We start from the raw sequence: 23936 nt of genomic DNA on the forward strand, positions 1-23936 counted from the left end.
CTATTATTATTCTAGACAACACCCCCCCCCCCCCCTGCCAACAGAATCTCACTCCAGCCCAGGACCAAAAGTTGGCAACCCTGATTTATTAGTGTTAAAGTAATACTTACCGATCTGGCATTTCACTCAGCACAGCACAAACATTTGAAAATCAACAGCTCCACCTCCCTCACAAGTCCCACCCACCTCTCCCTCCTGCCGCACCTCCACGAGCCCCCTCCCTCCCTGCTGCATGCGTTGGCATGGCAACGGTAAACAGAACAGGAACGCGAGTGAAACGGGAACAACACAAACAAACACAACACCGGAGTTTTAAACCGTATTCGGACTCAGTGATGATGACTGATGAGTTTTATAATAAACTGTTGTTAGCCTACTGCTACTGGAGACGCAGGGGAAGTGATTGTTACAGATTACAGTTCTCAACGAGCCGGGCTGGCGGCCGGACCAGCGCCACCTGATGCGCTGGTTCAGGGCCAAAATAAATCCAGACCGAGCCGAGTCGAGCCGCGCCGGTCCGGAGTTCAACCGGGTCCGGACTGCTGAGAACTCACAGAGCTAACAGTAGCCTAGCCGTTAGCACAGAGCTAACAGTAGCCTAGCCCCCTAGCCGTTACTTAGCACTGGATGCTTTATAGACACATGTGACTTCCTGTGTTTACGTATCACTCGGGGCTTATCACTATCAACGTTACAATATCAGACATGAAACTCCGCGACCAGCTGCGGCTGCAGTTATTGGTCTTTTAAAAAACTATTTATTTCCAAAAACCTTCTTTCTTGTGTGTTGTGACTCTAGTCTCCTCTGCTCATGTCCTGCTACTGCTCTGTCAATAAGCGTTCTTCCTAGTCGGGAGGGGGGAGAGGAGGAGAGGAGTGCACAAAGTGATTACATATTAAGTAGGTTCGGTCGCTCGTCAAATCTTATTAATCGGACCGAATAATATTATTGGTCCGACTTTTCTCAGAATTATATGAGAATGAAAAAATGATGAGTTTTTAACCCTGTTGGGTTTCTCTTACATTTTAATGTATCATCAGATTATTAATAGCATTTTAACTTAGACAAAGAAATGTGCAAAAGTTCCAGAAAGGTAAGTATTGCTTTAAGATGAGATTTAATAGACGTGTCAGTGGGTAAAGTTTAGAAAATGAGGATAAAGAGATGGAGCTACGAACGCTTTGACAGGATTATTGTGTTTTGTAAAGAGTGTGACCGAGTTGTTTCCTATAATAGCCTGCATTTTGTTTCAGTGTTTTAGAAATGTGATGATAATGTGGTTTTACCTACTATAGTGATGATCTATGGTCTGTGATTACTGGGCACTGACCCCTCCTCCCCCCTCCTTTTAATTAAATATCTGTGGCCATTTAATGTTTAATTGGATGGGAATGAAAAATAATTGGGACCAGTATTTCTTTCCTTTTCTCTTTTTTATCTCTTGTTTGTTTTTTCCACAAAACGACTGGAAATGTCCTCTTTTTTTCCAAGATGCTAAAAGAAAATGTGAATTTAATAGTTTTAACGTTCATATGATTTTGAATCGGAACAGTTTTGCTGAGAAAAAACGATGGATAATCTTTGGGAAAAAATGTTGATCTCATGTTTTTTATGTTTTATATGAACTCAGAAACTGAAAGTTTCCACAATGTTCAGCCACAATCATGAACTTTCTTTGAACTGGACCAAAGCATTTGTTGTTGTCTGAATGTGACCACACACACACACACTTGCACTGGCCATGTACAGCCGTGTGTTTAGTGTGTGTAGTGTGTTTAGTGTGTTTAGTGTGTTTAGTGTGTTTAGTGTGTGTAGTGTGTTAGTATGCTCCCCAGCCTCTCGACCTCCAGCCTGCTGCTCTCAGCTCTCTGCAGGCAGCAATGACATTTTCTTCAAAGCAAATTCGACAAAACAAATTAGCAGAATAACAAAACGTAATTTCTAGGAAACGTACACAAGGAAACCCACAAGAACCTCGAGGCAGCGGAGGACGAGACGAGGACTGAAGGACTGAAGGAGGAAGAGGAGGAGGAAGAGGAGCTCTGCACTGTTGTGTGTTTTCATTTTTTATGAAATGCACAACTGAGGAGGCAGAGGGAAGGAGGGGAAGGAGGGGGGGAGGAGGAGGGAAGGGAGAGGAGGGGGGTCACTGTCAAAACCAGATCGACAACATCCACAACAAGCAGCCGGTGTCCCAGTTCTGCAGAGACTGACACACGACACCACTACACCTCCTCCCTCTGGTGAACGGCTCATTACTGTCGACTTGGACGGATGATCGGAACAAGGTGTCGAGCTTTTCACAACCAAGCAAACTCAAATTCAAAAAATAAAGCTGCTCGATACCGTTGAGTCCAAATACCAACGCCTCCTCCATCCTCCATCCTGCAGCCGAGGTTTCTCTCTCACTGTGACTCAGAATTGATTTTTAAAACCAGTGACCTCCTCTTCCCCCGTTCACCTCCTGACCCCCGACATCCATCCTCACGCTCCCATCCGTCAATCTGTCCTCGCTCTCCGTTTCCAAGGGCAAAGCCTCAGTTAAAGTCCATTATTATAATTATCATTATGGGATTTCACTCCAGGAGACAGACTTTTATCAAAAAAGCCTTTTTATGGTTTCTCCTCTATTCCTTTTTCTTTCATCACATCTTGGCCTTTTTTTAATTCTGCTGTGTTTTTGTGACGTTGCACTTTTAGCTGATGCTTGTTTTATTATCATTTTGAATTTGATGCGTCCTTCACGTTTGTCGTTGTTGTGTCGTCTTTTATTCTCTTTGCTTGCTCAATTTCATCTTCATGTTTAAGTGTCCTTGTGTCAAAAATGGCTGTGAAGCTCTTTGTAACGCTGTTTTGATAAGTGCTATATGAATAAAGTTCATCAACATGTTATTGTCAATGCAGAGGAGGATTGTGTTTATGATATAATTATAAGAGCCATGTTTCCATGTTGCTCCAGCTGCAGGTTTTCTAATATATTCGTCCCTGTACGACCACATCATTAGATATAAACACGTCCTCCTATGAATTAAATACATTATTGGACTGTGTGTGTGTCTTTATCTGTAGACGATATGAAAACAGAGCATGCTGTAGATCAGTGGTTCCCAACCTGGGGGGCGCCAAAGATCCAGGGGGGGTCGCAAAGCCCTCTTGATTTTAAGGGGTTTAATAATTTTAATGTAATTAAAATGTTAAATAAATTAGTGGGCTAAGCATTTAATTCATATACAGGTATGTGACAAAATCAACTAAATTCAAGGGCCACATCAAACATTTATTAGTGTATTTAAATAGATAAACAAATAAGTTATAGGCCGGTATCACGGGGAACAGAGCGTGTGTGACGTGAGCTAAGGGAGAGATGGCGAAGCGTCAGCCAGGTAGAGGAGACTGTGGAAAATGTCAAAAAGAAAAAGAGGGGCTACCAAGAAAGTTACATTGAGTTTGGCTTCATAGAAGCAATGGATAAAATTAGAGCTGAATGTATAATTTGCCGTGACAAACTGGCAAACGAAAGTTTGAAGCCCCGCAAGCTGAAGCAACACAACTAAACATCCCGGGACGGTGGGTAAACCCAAAGAGTTTTTCATCAGAAAAAGAGAGCTTGTTGTCACTAGCAGGCCCCAAAACATAAAAGAGAGTTTCTTCAGGGCGGGAAGCGACCAGAGGCAGGCAACGGTTGCATCCCTTGAGTGCTCTCTCCTAATTTCCCAAGCCAAAAAGCCACACAACATCGGCGAAACACTGATTAAACCTGCGTGCATTAAAATGGCTGAGATACTGTGTGGTGGAGGGGTCACCAAAGTTTACGATGGTAAAAAATATGGGTCCCTTAAGAAGAAGGTTGGGAACCACTGCTGTAGATTCACACTCGAAAGTAGAAAATCACTGCCTCCAGGATGAAGCAGCCTGGTGCTCAGGCTCCGTCACAACAATCTGCTCATGTTCTCCAACACCAAATGTTTAGCTCACACTGTCGCTCCATCATCACATCACATCTCCCCCCCTCCCCCTCCTCTCTGTGTGCATCTTAACTCTTTGACTTGAATCAACAACATCACGAGTCGCAGCAGCAGCAGCGGCAGCAGCGGCAGCAGCGACGGTGCGACTCCTGTTTGTCACGGAGGAGGAGGAGGAGGAGGAGGAGGTGTGAATGTTTTTGCGGCCGCCTGCTTGTGTTTGTGCATAATTACGAGTCGTTTATAATCTGAGAGCAAAATCATCATTCACCACTTGTTGTTGATGTTGTTGATGTTGTCGGTGGAGGAAGCTGCAGCCAAACAGCAGCTTCCTCCACCGACAGGCGTTTCCTGCAAACTCACTGCTGCTCCACTACAGTCACATGCAGGTAGGAAACACTGTGTTGTTGTTGTTGTTGTTGTTGTCGTTGTGTGGTTTCCCTCCACGTCACGTTGACTGCAGACGGAGAAGACGATGGATGTTTCCACGTGCAGAATCACTAACGAGCCCATTAAGTCAGTTACCAAACACACCAGTGAGTCACACTGTCGCCCTGACTGACTGACATGTCCCAAAATACTCACAAACGTGTGTTAATCCGCCACTAGAAATAGTTCCTATAACAAGGATTTCTTCCTGTTTGAGTCCCACAAGCAGGTGTTTCATACGGAAGCCCAAAGCGGACAAAACATTCATATGCTTTATTTCCTTAACCCTCCTGTTGTCCTTCTGGGTCAAAATGATCTGTTCCCTTCCTCCATCCTTCCTTCCTTCCTTCCTTTCTCCCTTCCTTCTTTCCACAATCCTTTTTCCTTTCTTTCTTTCTTTCTTTCTTTCTTTCTTTCTTTCTTTCTTTCCTTCCCTTTGTCCTCATTTCTTCTTCCTTCCTCTTTTGATCCAATTGACCCAATCTTTCTTTCCATCTGTTTTCCCTTCCTTCTTTCCCTTCTTCCTTCCTTTTTCTTCCTCCCTTGAACAAATCTGTTCCCTCCCTCCATCTATCTTCCTTTCCCCTTCCACATTCCTCCCATCTTTCCCTTTATCCTTTCTTTCTTTCTTTCTTTCTTTCTTTCTTTCCTTCCCTACAGGAGCGTTAATTTTGGTTGAAATCTCAAGAAAACCAAACTTTATTTTCCCAACACGACGACAGCATTGATTAGAGACGATCCTAAAGCGATCGGCATCTCAAAGCTTGAAGCCGTTTCAGCCTGTCAGGTCTTGATTGAAGAGATATACGACAATGACGATCAATATTTATCAGCTCCTCTGACGTTAATACACTGATGATGTTTAAATAGCGTCTGTATCGAGACCTCTGAGTAATTATGTCGTTATCTCAGGAAAACAACATTTAATTTTTTCATAATCTAAAGAAAAACCATCAGATTATCTCTGGAAAATAAAGGAAATAAAATGTATGGAAGTATGACCGCTCTGGGCTTCCATAGCTTAAAGGAAATAAGAGTTATTATATAAATAAAACGTGTGTCAGGTCTACAGTGGCACAGACATTTTCAGACCACTGAGTAATTAGATGCAAAATCAATAACTAGATTATTCAATCTTTAGAAAAAAAAACAAAAAAACAGACATTTTAAGATGCAATATGTATAACAAAGCAACGCCTGCTGCATAAATCCATAGGTCAAGATCTGGTCAGTTAGTATTGGAAATATTTCAATAAGCAGAGCGATGTCTGAAACAATATTTATTTCCAATTCTGCCTTTTTTCCATCATCTTGTAAAATCCAATCTCAATTCCCTCGACACGTTTTTAAAGATTGCAGCTAAAAGTCAAGCTGCTGACTAAAACTGTCAAGATCAATCTGCCTCATCTTTGTAATAATAAGTAAATGCATGTTTATATATGACTATACGTTGCCTGTGTGTTGTTTCCTCTGAGACATAAAGAAGAAATAAAGTCAATAAAGAGATTAAGAGTAAATTCTATTCTGAGTCCCAGAGTTTCCAGAAGTTCACGACTCAATGGGAGAAAAATAAAAGCTTTACATATCCAGGATTAAATGCTTTGTCATGACGATGATTGACTGTAACTGTGGCTGACATGTATTTTAATAATGTTCTTTTGCTGCATTCACTCTGCGCTCAGACTTACATCTGAATTGCAGCATTAACCTCAGATCACCAAAACTACTATCTCAGCTCGGTCAAACCAAAAGCAGCAGATTGCAATTTTGAGAGATCACAGTGGTTGAGTGTGGACGTGGTAATAGCTAATGCATGAATCCTAATGCTGTGGGATAAAGGCTCCTTAAAGAGCAGTTTAAATCCAGCAGCCTGCTGCATGTCAAACCTACAATTACAAACCGTTTCTGAGGACGAAGCTGAAGCTGAAGCAGTCGAGTTGCATCAGACAAGATGTCTCAGATCTTTAATAAAACAATGACAAGGAGCAGAACCAAGCAAAAATGTAAAATTTGAAGATGCAGGACAACATTTGGCCAATCATCCCTCTCAGTGCAAGGTAGATACACACCTATGGAGTTCTTTACCATCAGAAATTAAATCCCAAACAGAACTAAAGAGGTTTAGTGTTAAAGTTAAACATCGGCTCAAGCAGCAGCAGAAATGTGAACATGAACTTCTCTCAATCATTGTCAATACAGCACTTTACTAATGTTTAATGCTAAATTTAACTTGTGTTTTAATCTTGAAATTTGCAGCTGTGTTTATTTATTCATGGTACCTATTCACTGTAGTATTCACTGTATTTGTATCATTGCATTTATTGTATTCAGTATATGTTATCCTATTCTAAAGCCTGACCAGGGACAAAGACCAAGCTACACGTCTTATATGCATCACATGTTCACATTTTTTGTTGCAATGTTGCATGTATTGCCGCTGTTAAACATTAAAATAAATAAAATAAAATCATATGGATTAAAGGAATATGTGTTTGTATTGTATATTTTAGTAAATGAACATTGAGAGGAACAATGAAAGAGTCAAACTCTAAATGTGTCACATGTTTGGTGGATAAAGCCGAGTCTGATATAGAAGAGAGAGGATGTTGTTGCCATGACAGTAGACATAGACGGTGTTTCCAACAGGGAAACTGCACCTGAGCAACGTCAGGAGATCAATACAATCACCACTGATCAATACAATCAAAAGCAGATCAATACAATCACCACAGGCTGAATGTGAACCAAACCAAAAAAGGTCACAACTTCCTGAGTTACAGCTTTGAAAAGTGGCTGCACAGAACGTTATGATGTCACAGCGAGGTTAACCTTTGACCTTTCATCATTTAAAAAACCCATCATCACTTCACTTTAGTTATTTTATCCTGTTGGACATCTGTGTTAAACTGTGTCCTAATTATTGTATAAAATCCCTGAGTCACTGCCAGAAATGTGTGTTTTACTGGTGTCATAATGACCTTGATCAAATCATGACGCCACTGGAAGTTAAAGTTGTTGTTTTTTTTATGATATAACTATAAAACCTCTCGACGTCTTGAGTCAACCTTGCAAAACCTTGATGTCTTAATTTGTTTTAATGTTTATTTCTTTAAAAAAAAAACAACCCATAAAGCTGAATATTCACTCCTGTGTTTTGGGTTTAAATTACGTTTTAATGTCGTATTATTGCACTTAATCAGATTTCTGTGTGTCCTCAGAGGAAACGTGTCGTGGCTGCGGCTACTTGTGAATGTTACACAAGGTGCTTGTAATGTGATATAACTCATCATCTGAGACTCAAGTCGTAAAAGTTTTCACTCTTTTTTATTTTTATTTATCGCGGTAATTTCTCCCTCTCTCAGGTTTTATCGTCTCTCTGTGGCTGTAGATGTTGATCTGTCACCGTGGATGCTTTAGTTTGGTTTAGTTTAGTTTAGTTTGGATGTGAAATCTGAATTTTGAAGCAGGAAGTATGAGAGTGTGAGTGTGGAGTATAGTTGGACTGATCCTAGGTCGCTGACAGTCGTTGCAGTCACCGCCCACTTCCCCTTTCCTCCGCACCGACTCAATCTGAAACTGCCGTCTGTTTTCATGTCACACACACCCCTCCTCTTCCCAAAATAAGATGCTACAACTCTCACTTTCCAATGTGGAAATGTGTGTGTTTGTGTGTGTGTGTGGTTTCGTATTTGCATAAAATATTTGCATTCGAAGACATCGCCATCATTTCCTCTCCTAAATTTCTTAGGGAGTGAGACCAGCTGGTTTTCCCCATGAAGCAGCAGCATCTCTCTCTCTCACACACACACAGCCTTGACTGTGTTCCCATTCAAACTGCAGCGCTGCAGGACAAACACACACACACACACACATATACACACACAAATGCACACACACACACACAGAGAACAGCTTTCATTTCAAACAGCCTTCCGTGATAAGAAATGTGGGTAACAATGTGATGTCTGCATCAATAGGCCACTTCAGCCCCAACATCCAAGAGTCACGTGGGATCAAACCCACATCAAAGCCTGGCTGATGCCACTATGAGAGCAGAGCAACAATAGAACAATAATTAAAGCCACATGGATATCCAGCCATCCCCTCCGTCACTCTCTCTCTCTCTCTCTCTGTCTTTGTCACAGAAATAGAAAGAGCAGCGTTTGATGCCTGTCACCACAATACACCGGCTCCCCTCTTCCCAAATCTTGACATGCAGCAGCTACCTGCCACACAATGTGCGAGCAAGTCATTTCCATCCATTTGAATTGTGCAGTAAACACATTTAGTCACTTTCATCCACTATAAGCAAGTAGACGATCATTATGTGAAGGTGAGGGGGAGCTGTCATCACAACCACAACCAGCAGCCATGCAACAACAGCAACAAAACACACAAATAAAGAAATAAAAGAACATTAAAGGAGAAAAAAAAGCCAAAACGCCTCCAATGCTCTGTTTAATGAGCCAATCTACCAGAATGTGCTTTGGCTGCATTGATTCAGCCACTTTTTATCCGTTCATGAATAGTCAGGCTCATTTACTTCATTTATCTTGTAATTAATATCCAGAATGTGTTTTTTTCTTTTCTCCACAGTAGTTTTTGATTAATGTTCATGTGCCTCTTTTTCTTTTCTTTTTTTTATCCTCCTTTTCCTTACTCAGTGTGCGAAGGGAATATCTTAACTTTCTCTTCTGATGAGGTAGAATTAGAAAAAGGAGACTCTGAATCCAAAGAATCAATCAAATCAGTGAGTGAAACAGTGTTGCTGATTATTCTGGGGGGAAGTTTGGACTTTTATGAAGATATGTGAGGGGTAATAACGTGTTAGTCCTCCCAAGGACGTGCAGGTGTGCAGAAAAGTTGCACGAAGCACGATGACATAAGGGTGTTCGTGCGTAATAGCGCATAGGAAACATGTTGGGTGCCCTTCTTCCCCTCATGAGTGGGTGTGCTTCAAACACAGAGGCGCACAGAATAAAATAAAAAGAGAGAGAAAGAGAGAAATAGAGAGAGAGAAAGGTCCATTTGTAGGTACCTCCTCGGCGTCGACGTCCTCGGAGCTGTCGGTGGGTTCTGGCGCTTTGACGAACCACCACTGGATCTCCAGATACACAGAGGCGGTCGCGCTCTGGAAAGCACACGCCATTTCTATGTTTTGTCCCTCTTTAACCGTCATGTTGGAGGGCATATCCGTGAAGCGACCTGCAGAGGAGGAGGAGGGAGAGGGGGGGGGTATATGATGAGGACAGTTTATGTTGTTTCACCATGCAAATGTCCACTGATTCTCCCCCCGCAGTCACCACGACCGTGACCGTGGGGGTAACGCTGCTGCTGCTGCTGCGTCTTGTTTTAATTGAAGGAGATGGCGGGGGCTCCCTCCACCCCTCCACCCCCCCTCCACCCTCACCCACACACCCCACCACCCCATCACCCCCCTCCTCCTCCCCCCTCCACCCCCATGTCACAGATACTGACGCGTCTTCATCGGGAATTTACATAACGCGCCGCGGCGGCCACCTCGATCACTTCTCCTCCGACTTCTACATCTCTCGGTTCGGTTTGTCACTGCGCAGATCTTTCTATCAAAACCTGAGATAAATACTGAGTCAACTTGTCTGTAGCAGAATGTGAACAACACACACAGAGAGAGAGAGACACACACATACATACAAAGTGGAAAACAGGAACAGTGGTTTGGTTTGAAAGGAGGGAGAGGAGGAGGATATAGTATAGATATATATTTGAAGCCCGGAGCAGAGTAAAGGGCGAGGATCCTCCGCTCCGTGCAGCCAAACTTTGATGGCAAAAAAACCGTCATTTACATTCAGTGTGAGGCGCTGTGCTGCCGTGTATACGTGCGTCTCACAGGGCTGTCTGTGTGTGTGTTTGTTGGGAGGTTTGTGCAGGTTTTATTATGGGTTATAAGGTTTTACAGCTGTAAGGAGGGAGAGGAGAGAGAAGAGAAGAGGAGAGGAGAGAGGAGAGGAGCGCAGGGCGGACAGGATCAGTCCGGATGCAGCAGGAGGAGCTGTCCGCGGTGCTGAACCTCAACCTCCAGTCCGGCTCCTCGGCCACTTCTCTACCAACTTCCTTCAGTCTGCGGCCACGACCTGTGCACAAGCCTATCTGTCTGTCTCTATACATATGGAATAAACCGCTTCTTTTCCACCTCATGAAGCCGAACGACTTGATTTCACACAATCACCAGTTGCATTTTTCCCCCCGTCACCATCATCATCACCACCACCAGCAGAGAAAATAAAGCGAGGGAAGGGACAGACAGAGACAGAGAGACAGAGAGAGAAAAGCCCAAATCAGACGCATGAGGCTCGTTGACAAATCCTCCAGACTTCAAACATCCTCCGTCTCCCTCTCCATCAGCCTCCTGAGCCCTTTTCCAGAAAAGCCTGCGCACTTTTAACACTTTCTCCGACCGAGCAGCCTCCTCTTCCTCCTCCTCCTCCTCCTCTTCCTCCACCACCGAGCAGCAGCAGCAGCAGCAGCGAGAGAGCAACGATCCCAATGCCGCCGAAAACACGGCACACCAAAACACACACACACACACACCAAAAAAAAAGAAAAGAAAAAAGAAGACGCAGTTCTTCTTACCTTCAAGGGAGAATCCCAACTGCACACAAAACCCGGCAAAGAAAACAAATCCAACAGTATCATGAGAGGTCCACATCATTCCAGTATAGAAGAGGCGAGATTTCTTCACATGAGCCGAAGGCAGGAAAAAAGACGAAGCTTCTCCCCCCAGAAAAAAGCAGCAGCAGCAGCGGCAGCAGCCTCACACACACATACACACACACACACTCTCCCACACACACGCTCGCTCGCTTGCAGACACTCGCAGCACACACACACACCAGCACACACCAAAAAAAAGAAGAAAAAAAAAGAAAAAAAATCAAACAGTTGCTGAGCGAGTGTGTTTAAACGGAGATTGCCGAAGGTGGAACATGGTGCAAAATAAAAAATACAACACCACAGCTTAGTCGTTGCTGAAGTTGTGTAGGTTTGTTTTCTTCTCCTTCTTTTCTCTTCCTCCTTCTCTTCTCTTCTCTTCTCTGTGTCTCTCTGTGTGTGTCTGTGTGTGTCTGTGTGTCTTCTGCAGGAGGAGACGCTGTCGACTGCTCGGGCTGCGGTCTCCGTCTGCGCTACCGGAGAGAGAGACGTCAGTCTAAACTGGATCACACTCCGCACCTCGAGTCTGCAAATCTAGTCCTCCTCACCCCGAACCCGCTGCTGTCACCTTGACCGCTGGCTTTTTGTTTCAAAATCCGCCCTGCACAGATCTTCGCATCTTTTTTTTTAAATTATTATTATGGTGTGCTTCTAAAAAAAGAAAAAGGATGCGCCTATTTCAAATTTTTTTTCCTCACAGTCAGATGTTTTGTTTTTTTAAATGCAGAAAAACTTCCGTGCATGTGTCAAAGCTGCAGAAAAGAAGTGAGACTGATCAGTGTGGGTGTGTCGGAGGCTATGAAACAGTATTTTAGCGTTAGATTTGGAGCACACGGGGAGGAGGAGGGATGGGGGGGGGGGGTTGGACCAGTGAGTGCAGGGCAAAGCATGAACGCGCCATGTCCAGAGTCATTAAGGTAGAAGAAGAAGAGATCCTGCTGGAATATTATTGGTCTCCTGAGCAGAGTCACCCTTTTTTTTTTTTTTTCCTCTCTATTTTTTGTTGCAACAGCCACAAGTCGCAGATCGCTCCGCATGTTCTGCTCTTAATTGATTCAGGAAACCAATCAGGTGTCACGTCCTTCACTTCCCCATCTCCCATCATCACAAACAAACATGACGCTGACCCAGAGTCAGCTGCTCTGATCCTGTATGGGTGAAGCAGCTCCACACTGATTATAATAATAATAATTTTAAATGTTACCCAACAGACCTGTTCCTCACTGTCCGACTGGTTTATGTTCTCTAAAACAGAAGCAATAGAATTTAATAATACATGAGTCCATTATGTATTTTATTTTAAACTCACTCGCCATGGTGGCTCTGAAGGTTCAACTCACTGCAGCTAAAGAAAACACATGCAAGACAACAGAAGAACACAACAGCAAGTGTTTCTGGAGGACACGATAAAGCGAGGGACCTATCCGGAGACACAATAAAGTGAGGGACCATGGGACACGATAAAGCGAGGGGCCGGTCAAAATTAAGCGAGGGACCAGTCTGGGACACGATAAAGCGAGGGGCCGGTTAAAATTAAGCGAGGGACCAGTCTGGGACACGATAAAGCGAGGGACAGGTCACAACAAAGCGAGGGACCAGTCTGGGACACGATAAAGCGAGGGACCGGTCACAATAAAGCGAGGGACCAGTCTGGGACACGATAAAGTGAGGGACCAGTCACAATAAAGCGAAGAACCAGTCACAATAAAGCGAGGGACCGGTCACAATAAAGCGAAGAACCAGTCACAATAAAGCGAGGGGCCGGTCACAATAAAGCGAAGGACCGCTCAAATAAAGCGAGGGACCGGTCACAATAAAGCGAAGGACCAGTCACAATAAAGCGAGGGACCAGTCACAATAAAGCGAGGGACCGGTCACAATAAAATGAGGGACCAGTCACAGAGTAAAGCGAGGGACCAGTCACGATAATGTGAGGGACCAGTCACGATAAAGCGAGGGACCAGTCACAATAATCTAGTCTGGGACATGATAAAGCGAGGGACCAGTCACGACAAAGCGAAGGACCAGTCACAATAAAGCGAGGGACCAGTCACAATAAAGCGAGGGACCAGTCTGGGACACGATAAAGCGAGGGACCAGTCTGGGACATGATAAAGCGAGGGACCGGTCACAATAAAGCAAGGGACCAGTCACAATAAAGCGAGGGACCAGTCTGGGACACGATAAAGTGAGGGACCAGTCACAATAAAGCGAGGGGCCGGTCACAATAAAGCGAAGGACCGCTCAAATAAAGCGAGGGACCAGTCACAATAAAGCGAGGGGCCGGTCACAATAAAGCGAAGGACCGCTCAAATAAAGCGAGGGACCGGTCACAATAAAGCGAAGGACCAGTCACAATAAAGCGAGGGACCAGTCACAATAAAGCGAGGGACCAGTCACAATAAAATGAGGGACCAGTCACAGAGTAAAGCGAGGGACCAGTCACGATAATGTGAGGGACCAGTCATGATAATGCGAGGGACCAGTCACGATAAAGCGAGGGACCAGTCACAATAATCTAGTCTGGGACATGATAAAGCGAGGGACCAGTCACGACAAAGCGAAGGACCAGTCACAATTAAGCGAGGGACCAGTCTGGGACACGATAAAGCGAGGGACCAGTCTGGGACACGATAAAGCGAGGGACCAGTCACAATAAAGCGAGGGACCAGTCTGGGACACGATAAAGCGAGGGACCAGTCACAATAAAGCGAGGGACCAGTCTGGGACACGATAAAGCGAGGGACCAGTCACAATAAAGCGAGGGACCAGTCACAATAAAGCGAGGGACCAGTCACAATAAAGCGAGGGACCAGTCACGATAATGTGAGGGACCAGTCACGATAATGCGAGGGACCAGTCAAAATAAAGCGAGGGACCGGTCTGGGGCCTTTAATTGTTCTTCATCTTGACTTTAGAAGTTGTGCAGACAGCTTCCTGTTAGAGAGTTTGACAATAAGCTGAGTTTGTTTGGTTTATTACAACGTCAATATCACATGATTCACATGTTATTGATCATATTGATCATATTAGCTTAGCATTAGCCTTTAGTCTGGTCTACGTTATTTTCTGCATTTGAAAACACGTTTGTGCCTTTGTGTGTTTTCCTAAGCTGCAGTGAGTTGAGCCCTCAGGGCCACCGTACTTCTCCCCCTGGGATCAATCATGTTTATGAGCGATCAATGTGATTGATTTCCATCTTATTTACGGTTCAGTTCTGTTTAAATTTTGGGATGCAGCTGGAGGGAGCACAGAGAGGTGGGTATATATATATTTTTATTGGGGTAAGCTGCTGATTAAAAAAAAAAAAAAGCAGTAATGTGGGTTTTGAAATTTAATTTTGGGATGAAACACATTCAGCTGATGTGTTTCATCCCTAAGTGAGTGGGCGTGTTGTTTACATCTGGTTTGATTGACGGCGGGCCGGTTGAAGCACAACAAACAACAGCAAACAACAACTTTAAATAAACCAGTGAAGGCAGCACAGACAGGAACACAAAGGACCCGTGTGGAACCAAAGGAAACTGTCATTTTTGAGAAAATACGGCCGTCACACAGAAGCAGAGGCAGCTTTAGCAGGACGTCCAGTCATCTGCCTTTTACCTGGATGCAGCAGAAACGCCGACTCACGCCAGAGTCGCCATGTTCTGTGTGTAGTACAGATGCAATCGTCAATAGTTTCACTGAAATCCAATGAATTCTTTCAACTAAATCCGATCAGTCTGGATTCTGCCTGATGCACATGGAGCTCTGTTTTGAGAGCAGATTCACAGAGATAAGAATGAACTGTTGTGCCTCATGGTTTTCTGCTGAAGAGGAAATAGCAGATCAATACAAATCATTGTTGACAAGTTCAGCCTGAAGAACCACGAGCCCAGAGGGGGGGAGGGGGTTAGGGAGGGAGGGAGGGAGGAGGGGGATGCAGATTCCTCAACAACTTTTTAATGCCAAAGTTTCTCGGCGGCTGCAACAACAGCACTTTTTAAAACAACTGTCTCTGCACATAGCTTAAAAAATACATTTTAAAAATGTGTATGAGTGCAAAGACTCGATTGGAAATATATACAGCAGCAGCAGGAGGAGGAGGAGGAGGAAGAGCAGCGGGAGCAGGTGGAGCAGCACACGGTGACAGAACTGTCCGTTGTTGGCCTTATGAAACAATAAATATGTCACCACCACAGCTCAGTACGGAGCCGGAGGAAAATGTGATTTTATTCTAACGGCTGAGAGGGTTTGAAAGTTTGAGTCACCTGATCGTACTACAGCAGCGGTACTCAATAGGCGGCCCGCGGGCCGCATCCGGCCCGCCGAACCTTCCAATCAGGCCCGCGACTGAGTTCTACTAGTTTACATATTACTGTATACTGTATTTCTCGGGCTCCGTGCGCCTGTAAGTCAAAGCGCTGGGACATGGAAACACGTGCGTAGCGTTTGTGTGCCTGTGAGGCGCTGCACTGGGATACAGAAACGCTGACGAACCCAAATCACCATGCGCGAGTGTTTGGGGAGCGGGCTGGACTGCAGGGTTTTCCCTGCCTGTCTGCAGAGACCGTGGGTGATTTTCACCACCGTCTTGGTTCAACTGTGTGTGCATCATGCATGGGGGGCCGTTCAGATGAAGCTCAAACCCATTCAATGTAGCCGCGCGTCATGCACGCTCACAACTCAAAAGCCGTAGCCTCGCGCATTTGATGAGACGCAATTGTTTTTGCGTGCACATCTGCGGCGCACAGCTGCACGACCTGCTCCCCCCCCCGCTGTTGTGTCCCGGTCCCATCGGCCTGTGTCTCTCCTACTGTTTCCCACTGAGCTCTGCCTCGTTTGAAAGGTGAAGGAAGCCCGTGTGTGGAAAGACGTCGCCTCCGAGATGTAGAATGTGTATTATAGAAGAGAAACACACATTTCAGGACCAATGATTTGTATCCTCAGAACAGAGTCAGACGTCCTGTGATGGTCAGGTCATATTTAAGTTGAAAATCACAGGGCATGTCTGAGGATACAAGTCAGCAGTGTAAAGCTCCAGCATGATATGTAAATGATGATATGACAATGTCAAGATTTTTCACATCATACAAAACACCATGAAGTGTATAAATAAAAATTATGTGCTTACAAGTAAAATAAAAATATTTAAATTATTAGACGAAAAAGGTGAATTTAATTTCAATCTAGGCCTATTTGAATGTGCGGCCCCCAAGGTGTCTGTTAAGAAAAATTCTGGCCCTTCGACAAATGTATTTGAGTACCCCTGTACTACAGCAATATCGGTTTTAACATTTTCACATCTGCTGCACAGGAGAGTTGGAAAAGTGACTGAAACCAGGTTTATCACCAGCAATGCTTGTAAAATGTACAAAAATTATCAATATATACTATCAATCAATATGCTGGACCCACTATGAAGCAAAATGCCTGTCACGATCATGAAACTTTGGTTGACGATAAATAGCCATACAAATAATTGCGTTTAACGGTTTAATCGTCTCTTTCTGATCATTTTACTCCATTTTTATAGTATAGGCCTAAACTTAGTTTAATAGTAATACACATACACCTGAAGAAGCAGAAGAAGAGACATTTGATCCATGATGCTAATAAGGCTGGGGTTGCAATCTCTGTCAACATGGGAATCAAACCCACGATCTTATGGTCAAAGAGAGAGCTGATCAGACAGACACATGATCATCGTTCTATAAGCACTGATATGGAGGAGCTGTAATCACATTAGGTTAACTGTGTGTGTTTAGAAACATGTTAACGAGCTCCAGGTGGATTGTTTATTAAGCTTAATGAGCTCTGGCCTGAGGATCAGAGGTTACCACGGCAACTTGAGGTGGTTGCCAATGACGATAGGGGCCCCCCAGGCTGAGGCAGACAGAAACGTGGAGAAAAAGAGCGATTTTCTGCCTCTGCACTGGTCTCACAATTAGGCTTACTCTGACAAAACGGTAGCTCCTATCAGAAAGAAACACAGACCATCATCGCTGTAAGGACTTCCTGAACGCTTTGGTGTGATTCTGGTGTTTCTACAGTAAATATTTTGGAGACAATTGCGAGTTTAAAACAGGGGTTCTGCTTCTCTCAGAAAATCTTTGTATTGGAGTCAATGAGGAGCAGAGACAGACGTGGCCGCACTTAGAGGCTGACAATTCAAATTCTGTAAGTCTCTCTGATATTTTGAGCACATTGGGAGAGAGAGAACAAGTTTGTCTACAGATCTGGAAAAAAATCATGCATGTAGAGTGTAAATTGTGGCCAAATCTGCGTATACTTACTGTGAAATAAAGCAGGTATTTGGCCCAGAAAATTATGTTTTGTATAATTTGTCAAAAAAGAAAAGATCCCTGTGTGCTCAATTTAGAGCTTGTATACTTGGTCTTCATATTGAGACAGGCAGATATGTTGGAAAAGCAGAAGACGATAGGATTTGTACTTTGTGTGACATCCAAGAGGTGGAGAAGGAAATGCATTTTGTGTTACAGTATACTGTCCTTTCTATGACTTTATAAGACAAAAATTGTTTAGTAAGGTAAATCCAAATAACGAATTTGTGTGGTTGGACGATGCTGAGAAGCTAAAACATCTTTTTCAGTTGAAAATATTTGCATTTTCTATATCTCTTGAAAAGGCCTGGGCAATGAGACGAAGAGCGATGTATAGATGAGAACAGTGCTTTAAGTGGGAAAAAATAAGTGCCGGTACTCCCCTTTTCAGCTGTTGGCTGGTAAATTAGGCGGTGGGCGGTCGATACCAGCACATCATTAAGTGACAGGCTACTTTACATTCAAATATGATGTTGATTAAAAAAAGAAAAACGTTCAATTGAACTTTCCAGAAAGATTTTTAAAAAGTATTTTCTTGTTAAAATCCATCTGTGAATAATGTATGACGACAAATGAATCAGTATTTGTTATTTTAAGTTTACCCACTTCATAAAGTATCTCTATCCTTCCCTAATTGCTGTCCTAAATTATTGCCAAATTAAAATTTTCACTAAAATCAAGAAGTTTTTGTGATTTGTGGCCAAATAAACAGCCTCCACAGACAGCTGTCATTGTTCTAACAAGCTGACAGCAACAGTTTCACAGTGTTTCTCAGTAAGAGCTTTCATTTTACTCTGCTCTTGTTAACGAGTAGTGTTAAGCATTTTGGGAAATATGACTCACATTTAAGCATGTTGAATACAGTAAGTGGAAGGCTACTTATTGGTAGGCTACCACTGGAAAGTCATGTAAATGGCTTTACACTGTAACTCACGAAGGTTTTAGTCGCTCCACATTCACATCTCGTCTGGACACATGGAGTTATACTATGACGAGGCAGCGGCGTGCGCTCCGTATGTGCATGTGAGAGAGTCATGGATGAGAGAGCGGACAGCGCGGCAGCCCCGCCCCTCAGTGAGAGACAGAGGAGCAGCGGAGAACAGGGCAACAGAACCGTGGCGCTCAGGGTGAAAGAGGCATCACTATCACAAATCGGTCAGAGAGAATGAGAACAGGACAGAGTATGTCCAGACTCCCGGTACTCCCCGGTACGCCGTAAAAAGTCCCGGTACGCCGGGGGTTAAAATCTAGAAGTGCCGGTACTCCGTACCGGTGAGTACCGGCCCACTTAAAGCACTGGATGAGAACTGAAAGTAATCTTAAATTGCTGTCTTAAATTGTTTATTTATGTATCACAGTTGTGTGTTTCTGTTAGTTTCATCCAGCTATTTTTATACAGATGAAGGGAAATGATTTGAATGATTATGCAAAATAGTTGCGATCCGCTGATTATGTAATGATTGTGCAAACCTACAAGAAGTAATTATTACATTTTATCAAATATAAACTATCAATATAATGATATATAAACTAAACTATCCCTGGTCATAATATGGTAATATGTCATTGACAAAAACACATAAAAGCACAAACTAACGGCTTCATTTCAGAGGGAAGATGTTTATATGAAAGCTCCAAATATGGATTAATATTTTCTCTTCATCTCTTCAGTTTCATTAAAACTACCTCATGTCCATCACTGACATCATTATTAAAGGTTAAATGAATGTGATGAAGGTTAAAAGTGATTGATTACTTCTCTGTCGACCACTCGTGTCGTGTGTTATGAAATTAACATCTCGGGTCATGCAGAAGTAAAACTCCTCACCTCACTGCCTCCACTTCAGACGGGCTGAACTTTGAGCACAGTGTTTTCTTCTGCAAGGTCATGATGTGGTGAGGTTGTGAGGTCAGCAGGAGGAATCAGCTGCTCGTCACGTCGGAGGAAGCTGAGCTGAGGAGACGCAGGGTCCTCCTCACACTTGGAGGTTGTGCTGCTACGTAATGAAATGAAATGAGGACACGTTTTCAAAAAAAAGAGAAAAAAAAAGGGTCACCTTGGAGTCAGATGACGTGTCCACGCAGCACCTGGCGGTTCGGACGGAAACAAAGTCACCGGAGACATGAAATGAAATCAGTTCGACACGAAAGCTTTTGTTGTACGACAGAAAAGAGCCTTTGATTCTTTCCTTTTGAAGAGCTACTGTCTGAAGATGAACTGTATCTCTGCCTTCTCTCCTAATAAAACTTAATAATTAAGTGACTCACTAGTTTCTAAAGTCAACACATTTTCATTTATGAATATAAAGTTCAACTGACTATAAATTTTTTAAGGGTATAATTAGAGTCAACGCTGCAGCGAGTCCGACACCAAAGAGCGACTGCGCTCTCTTTGTCTTTGCAAAAAACCTCACAACCACTTTCAATATGTCGGTTGTAAAACAGCACAAATCAAAGGGTGAACTAATATCTCCTGGTTCTCATCAGTGAACAGTTTGTTCCATCGTAATGGAGTCGATTCACTTGACAAAACTTTCACTTTGTTATGTTTTGTTGAGCTTTTTAAAATTACCTTATCAACGAGGAACTTTTTTTTCATTTATCTTTACATGTTTCAGCTGTTATCTCCTCCAGGAAACATGTAAATATGAATTTGTCTCCTCGGGGCTCTGACGTTGAACATGTTTGATTAAATAGATTAAAAGTCACTGAGCTCCAGACAAAGCACATGATCTTGTTAGTTTCTCTTGACACCGAGGGAAAACAGCTGTTTGATCAAACGCCTAAATACAGTATGACACATGTTCTAAAAAATCACCTCTGGCAACTCTGTTTAATGATTTAATGACTTGTCTGTCATGGGTAAAGGAGGAGGAGGAGGAGGAGGAGGAAGGACCCAGATGTTTTAGTGGAGCCTTAAAGGGGCTTAAAATATAGACTTATTTAATTTTTTTCGAGACAATTTTGCATTTCGGGGCTTCAATACAAGAGGGACATTACATACGAGCAGCATGGAGGTATCTGGATGTTTTTTTGGTGTGTCTTTTTGTTACGAAGACAGTTGGTATCCATTTGCAACCGTTATATGGACATGCACTGCTACGCCGAGACCCCCTGTAACTCAGAGAAGCCACGGAGGACTCTGAAACTTCTCCCAGCCCTTAGTCCACATGAGGGTGAGTAGATAATGAGTAAAAATTTCAATTTTGGGTGAACTATCCCTTTAAAAACCGAGGCTGGATCTCACTACAAGAGCCCAGAGGTGAAGAGAAGATGTTGGTACCTGCTGATCCTGTTTCCTGCAAAGAGCTATCGTACATCTCTGCTATGAAACACTGCAGGGAACTGTCATGTAATACAGTAACTATGGACTGTTGACATTTGATGAAGTCATATCTATGTAAAAAAAAAAAAAAGAAAAGAAAGAAAAAACGAGGCGTCTGACATCGGAGGTGTTCCAGACAGTTGAGCTGGTTATATATAGTGACAATAGAGAGGAAGTGAACACTAACGAGCACCACCACATGCAAATGAGCCGCCCACCTGACCTCGTTAGCCGAGTTGGAGCGGTTTGATTCCCTGTGTGTTGAATAAACGGTGATAAGGTCACATGACTTGCTGCTCTGCTGCAGCCACTAGGGGGCAGCGACATCAGCCGTCACTCCAGTATAGATATAATTAGATAATTACTGCATGGATGATTATGTTTCAGCTGGCAACAACTTATTTAACGCTAACTGATGCAGTCTCATTCAACCATGTTGGAAGATGTTCATCTGTTTCAGAAGGGTCAAATTATTGCCATGCATCAAGCAAATGAAACAACTAGATTACCGAGACTAAAACTGGGTTAAGAACTGTCCAACGCATTCAGGGTATATACAGGAATCTTGAAGTTAATTTCAATACCTTTTTAAGACTTTTTCAAGACCTTCTCAACATTTTTTAATACCTCACCGCCGCTTCAAGCTGTAACCATTTACATCAGTGACACTTTTAACTGAACAGTTTTAGTTTTTGTGATAAAGACTCTAGACCACTATGATACAACAGAATTTTAAAAAAGGCTGGGATAATAAATCAAAGGCAAAGTTCATCAAAAAAAACATTGCTCAACGCTCAAAAAAACAAAAACAACAATCTTCTTTTCTTTTTCATGAACCGGTTCATCTTTGTTTTTTAATAAACCAAATAAATTCACACACTTCCACAATGTGGTTTTTACAACTCAAACTCTTGGACAGCGAATTCAGAAAAAATACCTTCAATATTTAAGACTTTATATAAAGTCGTGAAAAGACTTTTTAAAACTTTTTAAGGGTCTTAATTTTCCCAAAATTGATTTATCACCTTTTAATACTTTTCAAGACCCCGCGGATACCCTGGCATTATTAAAAAGTAGAAGGATAATGGAGAACCATCATCTTCAAGGAAGAAACGTGGTCCAATGTGACCACAGAGTCCAGACCTGAACCCCACTGAGAATATTTGAAAAATTAATGCAACTCTGGATGTAAATAAATGTTGTGACATTGTAGAAGCTTATTGAAACGATACCGTAACCAAAGCTAAAGTCAGTCCAACGAAATATTACAGTGTGTGACTCTTAACTTTTGTTTGGACGGGCAGTGTATTTACTGTTGGGCTTCGTCTTTGTACGTTTGGTGGGAGGTTTTGCAGCTTTTAGGCGTCGATGGTTGAGTTTGTGTTTGAAACATCTGTGGTATTTTAGATTCAATCCATCTCAATCTGACTTTTGTATCCTGGTTGATCTCTACGGTGCCATATTATAACTTGACTAACAGATAACTGAATAAATAAAGCTTCTTTTTCTTTTTCTTTTTTGGTCATTGAAGGAAGAGGAGCTGATTTGAACAAGTGACTCAAGTATCTTCACTTCATATCGACCGTTTTTTATTTATTTGTTCTGGGAGCTCGATGTTCAGCCATAAAAACACTGATCATTAGAAATGTAGAATGAAAAAAACAAACTGAAGGAGTCAGCGTCACCTCTTCGGCAGCAGACCTCAGCCTCGGTGCATCTCCACTGTCAAGAAATACCATCTGCCCTGTCAGTACAATGGCCATTAGGCAGTGAAACTACAGTTTAGCTGGTTCCCTGCCAGCATCCATTTTGTCAGCCTGAGCACACTCCAGCAGGCTCGCCGAGTGCAACAGAGTGCATCAAAAAATAATTAAACACTTTTTCCAGGGTGATGATGCAAGCAGCAATTAATTGCCTTTGCATTCAGTAATGTTCATTAATGTGACTGCCACAATAATAATGCCTTCTACCAAACTGTCTCATCGCTTGTTATCTTGCTTCCCAAGGTTTCATGGTCATAATATCTGGTTGTGGAGAACAACTAGCAGCATATCAATAAGCCCCAAAGCCCAGCAAGCAGCACTGAAACAAACTGCTGGACATATTTCCATATAATTACAATTTTTAAATGAAAAAAGTTGTTCATTTAAGTTTACCTGAACTGCTTATTTTGTGCTCCACTGCTTTAATCTTTTCCCTTTCCAAGGTGGATGGTTCTCAGTTCTTCTTATCGTCATGGAGCTCCCAGCGAAGTGTTGCATCCTCATAGAAGCAGCTGGATGTCAGAGCGATGCAGCGCTGGTGTCTGAGCAGTGACACGGCCGCTATGAGACAAGCTCCTGGTGTCTTTTCTGAGGGAAGCAGCTGTGAGCCGAGCCTGTGAACGCAACACACAGGAAACCATTATACACTCTGAGTGGAGGGTTCAAAGGTCAAGGTCAGATTACAATGTTTAACCTAAGATTTTGCTTCGAGTAACAAGCTGTCTGCTGGCTCTGCAGGACGTCACTCACCAGTATCTGAAGAAACTTTTCTGCATCTTGGTATTTGGGTTCTCCAGAGGCAGGAAATCCAAATTTGGTGAGGAGACGATCTATAAATGATCAGCAGAAGACAAATAAAACACCTCCATGTTATCACAAGAGCGGTACAGTGAGTGTTTATTCCAATTAGTAATCAAATATACAATATACAAACAAACACATCTGCACAACAGGTTGTTACGGTGGAGTACAATACCCTCATTAAGATTAGAACAGCATGGGTTCATTCTTATTATTTCCTATTGTCACTGAAACTTCTTCTAAATTGACCTTTAACGATACAATCAATAGAGGCACGAGTTACATTCAAGCTAATTACACATCACAACAGGAACAACTGATTATAGACCAGAGGAGAGAAAAAATAAATAAATGAGAAAATTAAAGACAAATTAAAGTAATATAAGGGGAAAAACAGTTAGGTGTAAAACTGCAAATATGTTGTTATTTAAAAAGGGCTTTGGAAATATCACAACATTTCACACCTCTGTTTGGTTAAAATATTATTTCCAAGCTCAGTATCAGGAGGATCACTACATTATAGTTTTGTTCCTAACTGACACATCTGCATATATTTCAGGATGTTTTGCATCCCTACAAATTAACAGAATGATTGTTAATATAACTGTTTTTAAAATATAGCATGTTAAAAAAAAAGTGGTC

The 23936-nt window shown here is 42.7% G+C and overlaps 1 protein-coding gene across 2 annotated transcripts in view; it reads right to left on the minus strand.

Moving 5' to 3' along the window:
- The window catches only part of vstm2a (V-set and transmembrane domain containing 2A), a 122087-nt gene extending 98994 nt beyond the window's left edge, over positions 1 to 23093 (minus strand). The window contains exons 1-2 of one of the 2 annotated variants that reach the window (XM_085763593.1): positions 22887 to 23093; positions 9431 to 9597 (exon numbers count right to left, since the gene is read on the minus strand). In XM_085763593.1, the coding sequence (XP_085619719.1) occupies positions 9431 to 9583 (153 nt within the window). In that variant the 5' untranslated portion in view covers positions 9584 to 9597; positions 22887 to 23093. Of the gene's footprint in view, positions 1 to 9430; positions 9598 to 11004; positions 11401 to 22886 lie in introns of those variants that run through there. The other variant, XM_085763592.1, reaches the window with a different exon arrangement.
- Between the last annotated feature and the right edge of the window lie 843 nt (positions 23094 to 23936).

This window comes from Trachurus japonicus, chromosome 20 (genome assembly GCF_045865225.1).
Source record: "Trachurus japonicus isolate A0001 chromosome 20, Traja_1.0".
Classification (NCBI taxonomy): Eukaryota; Metazoa; Chordata; class Actinopteri; order Carangiformes; family Carangidae; genus Trachurus; species Trachurus japonicus.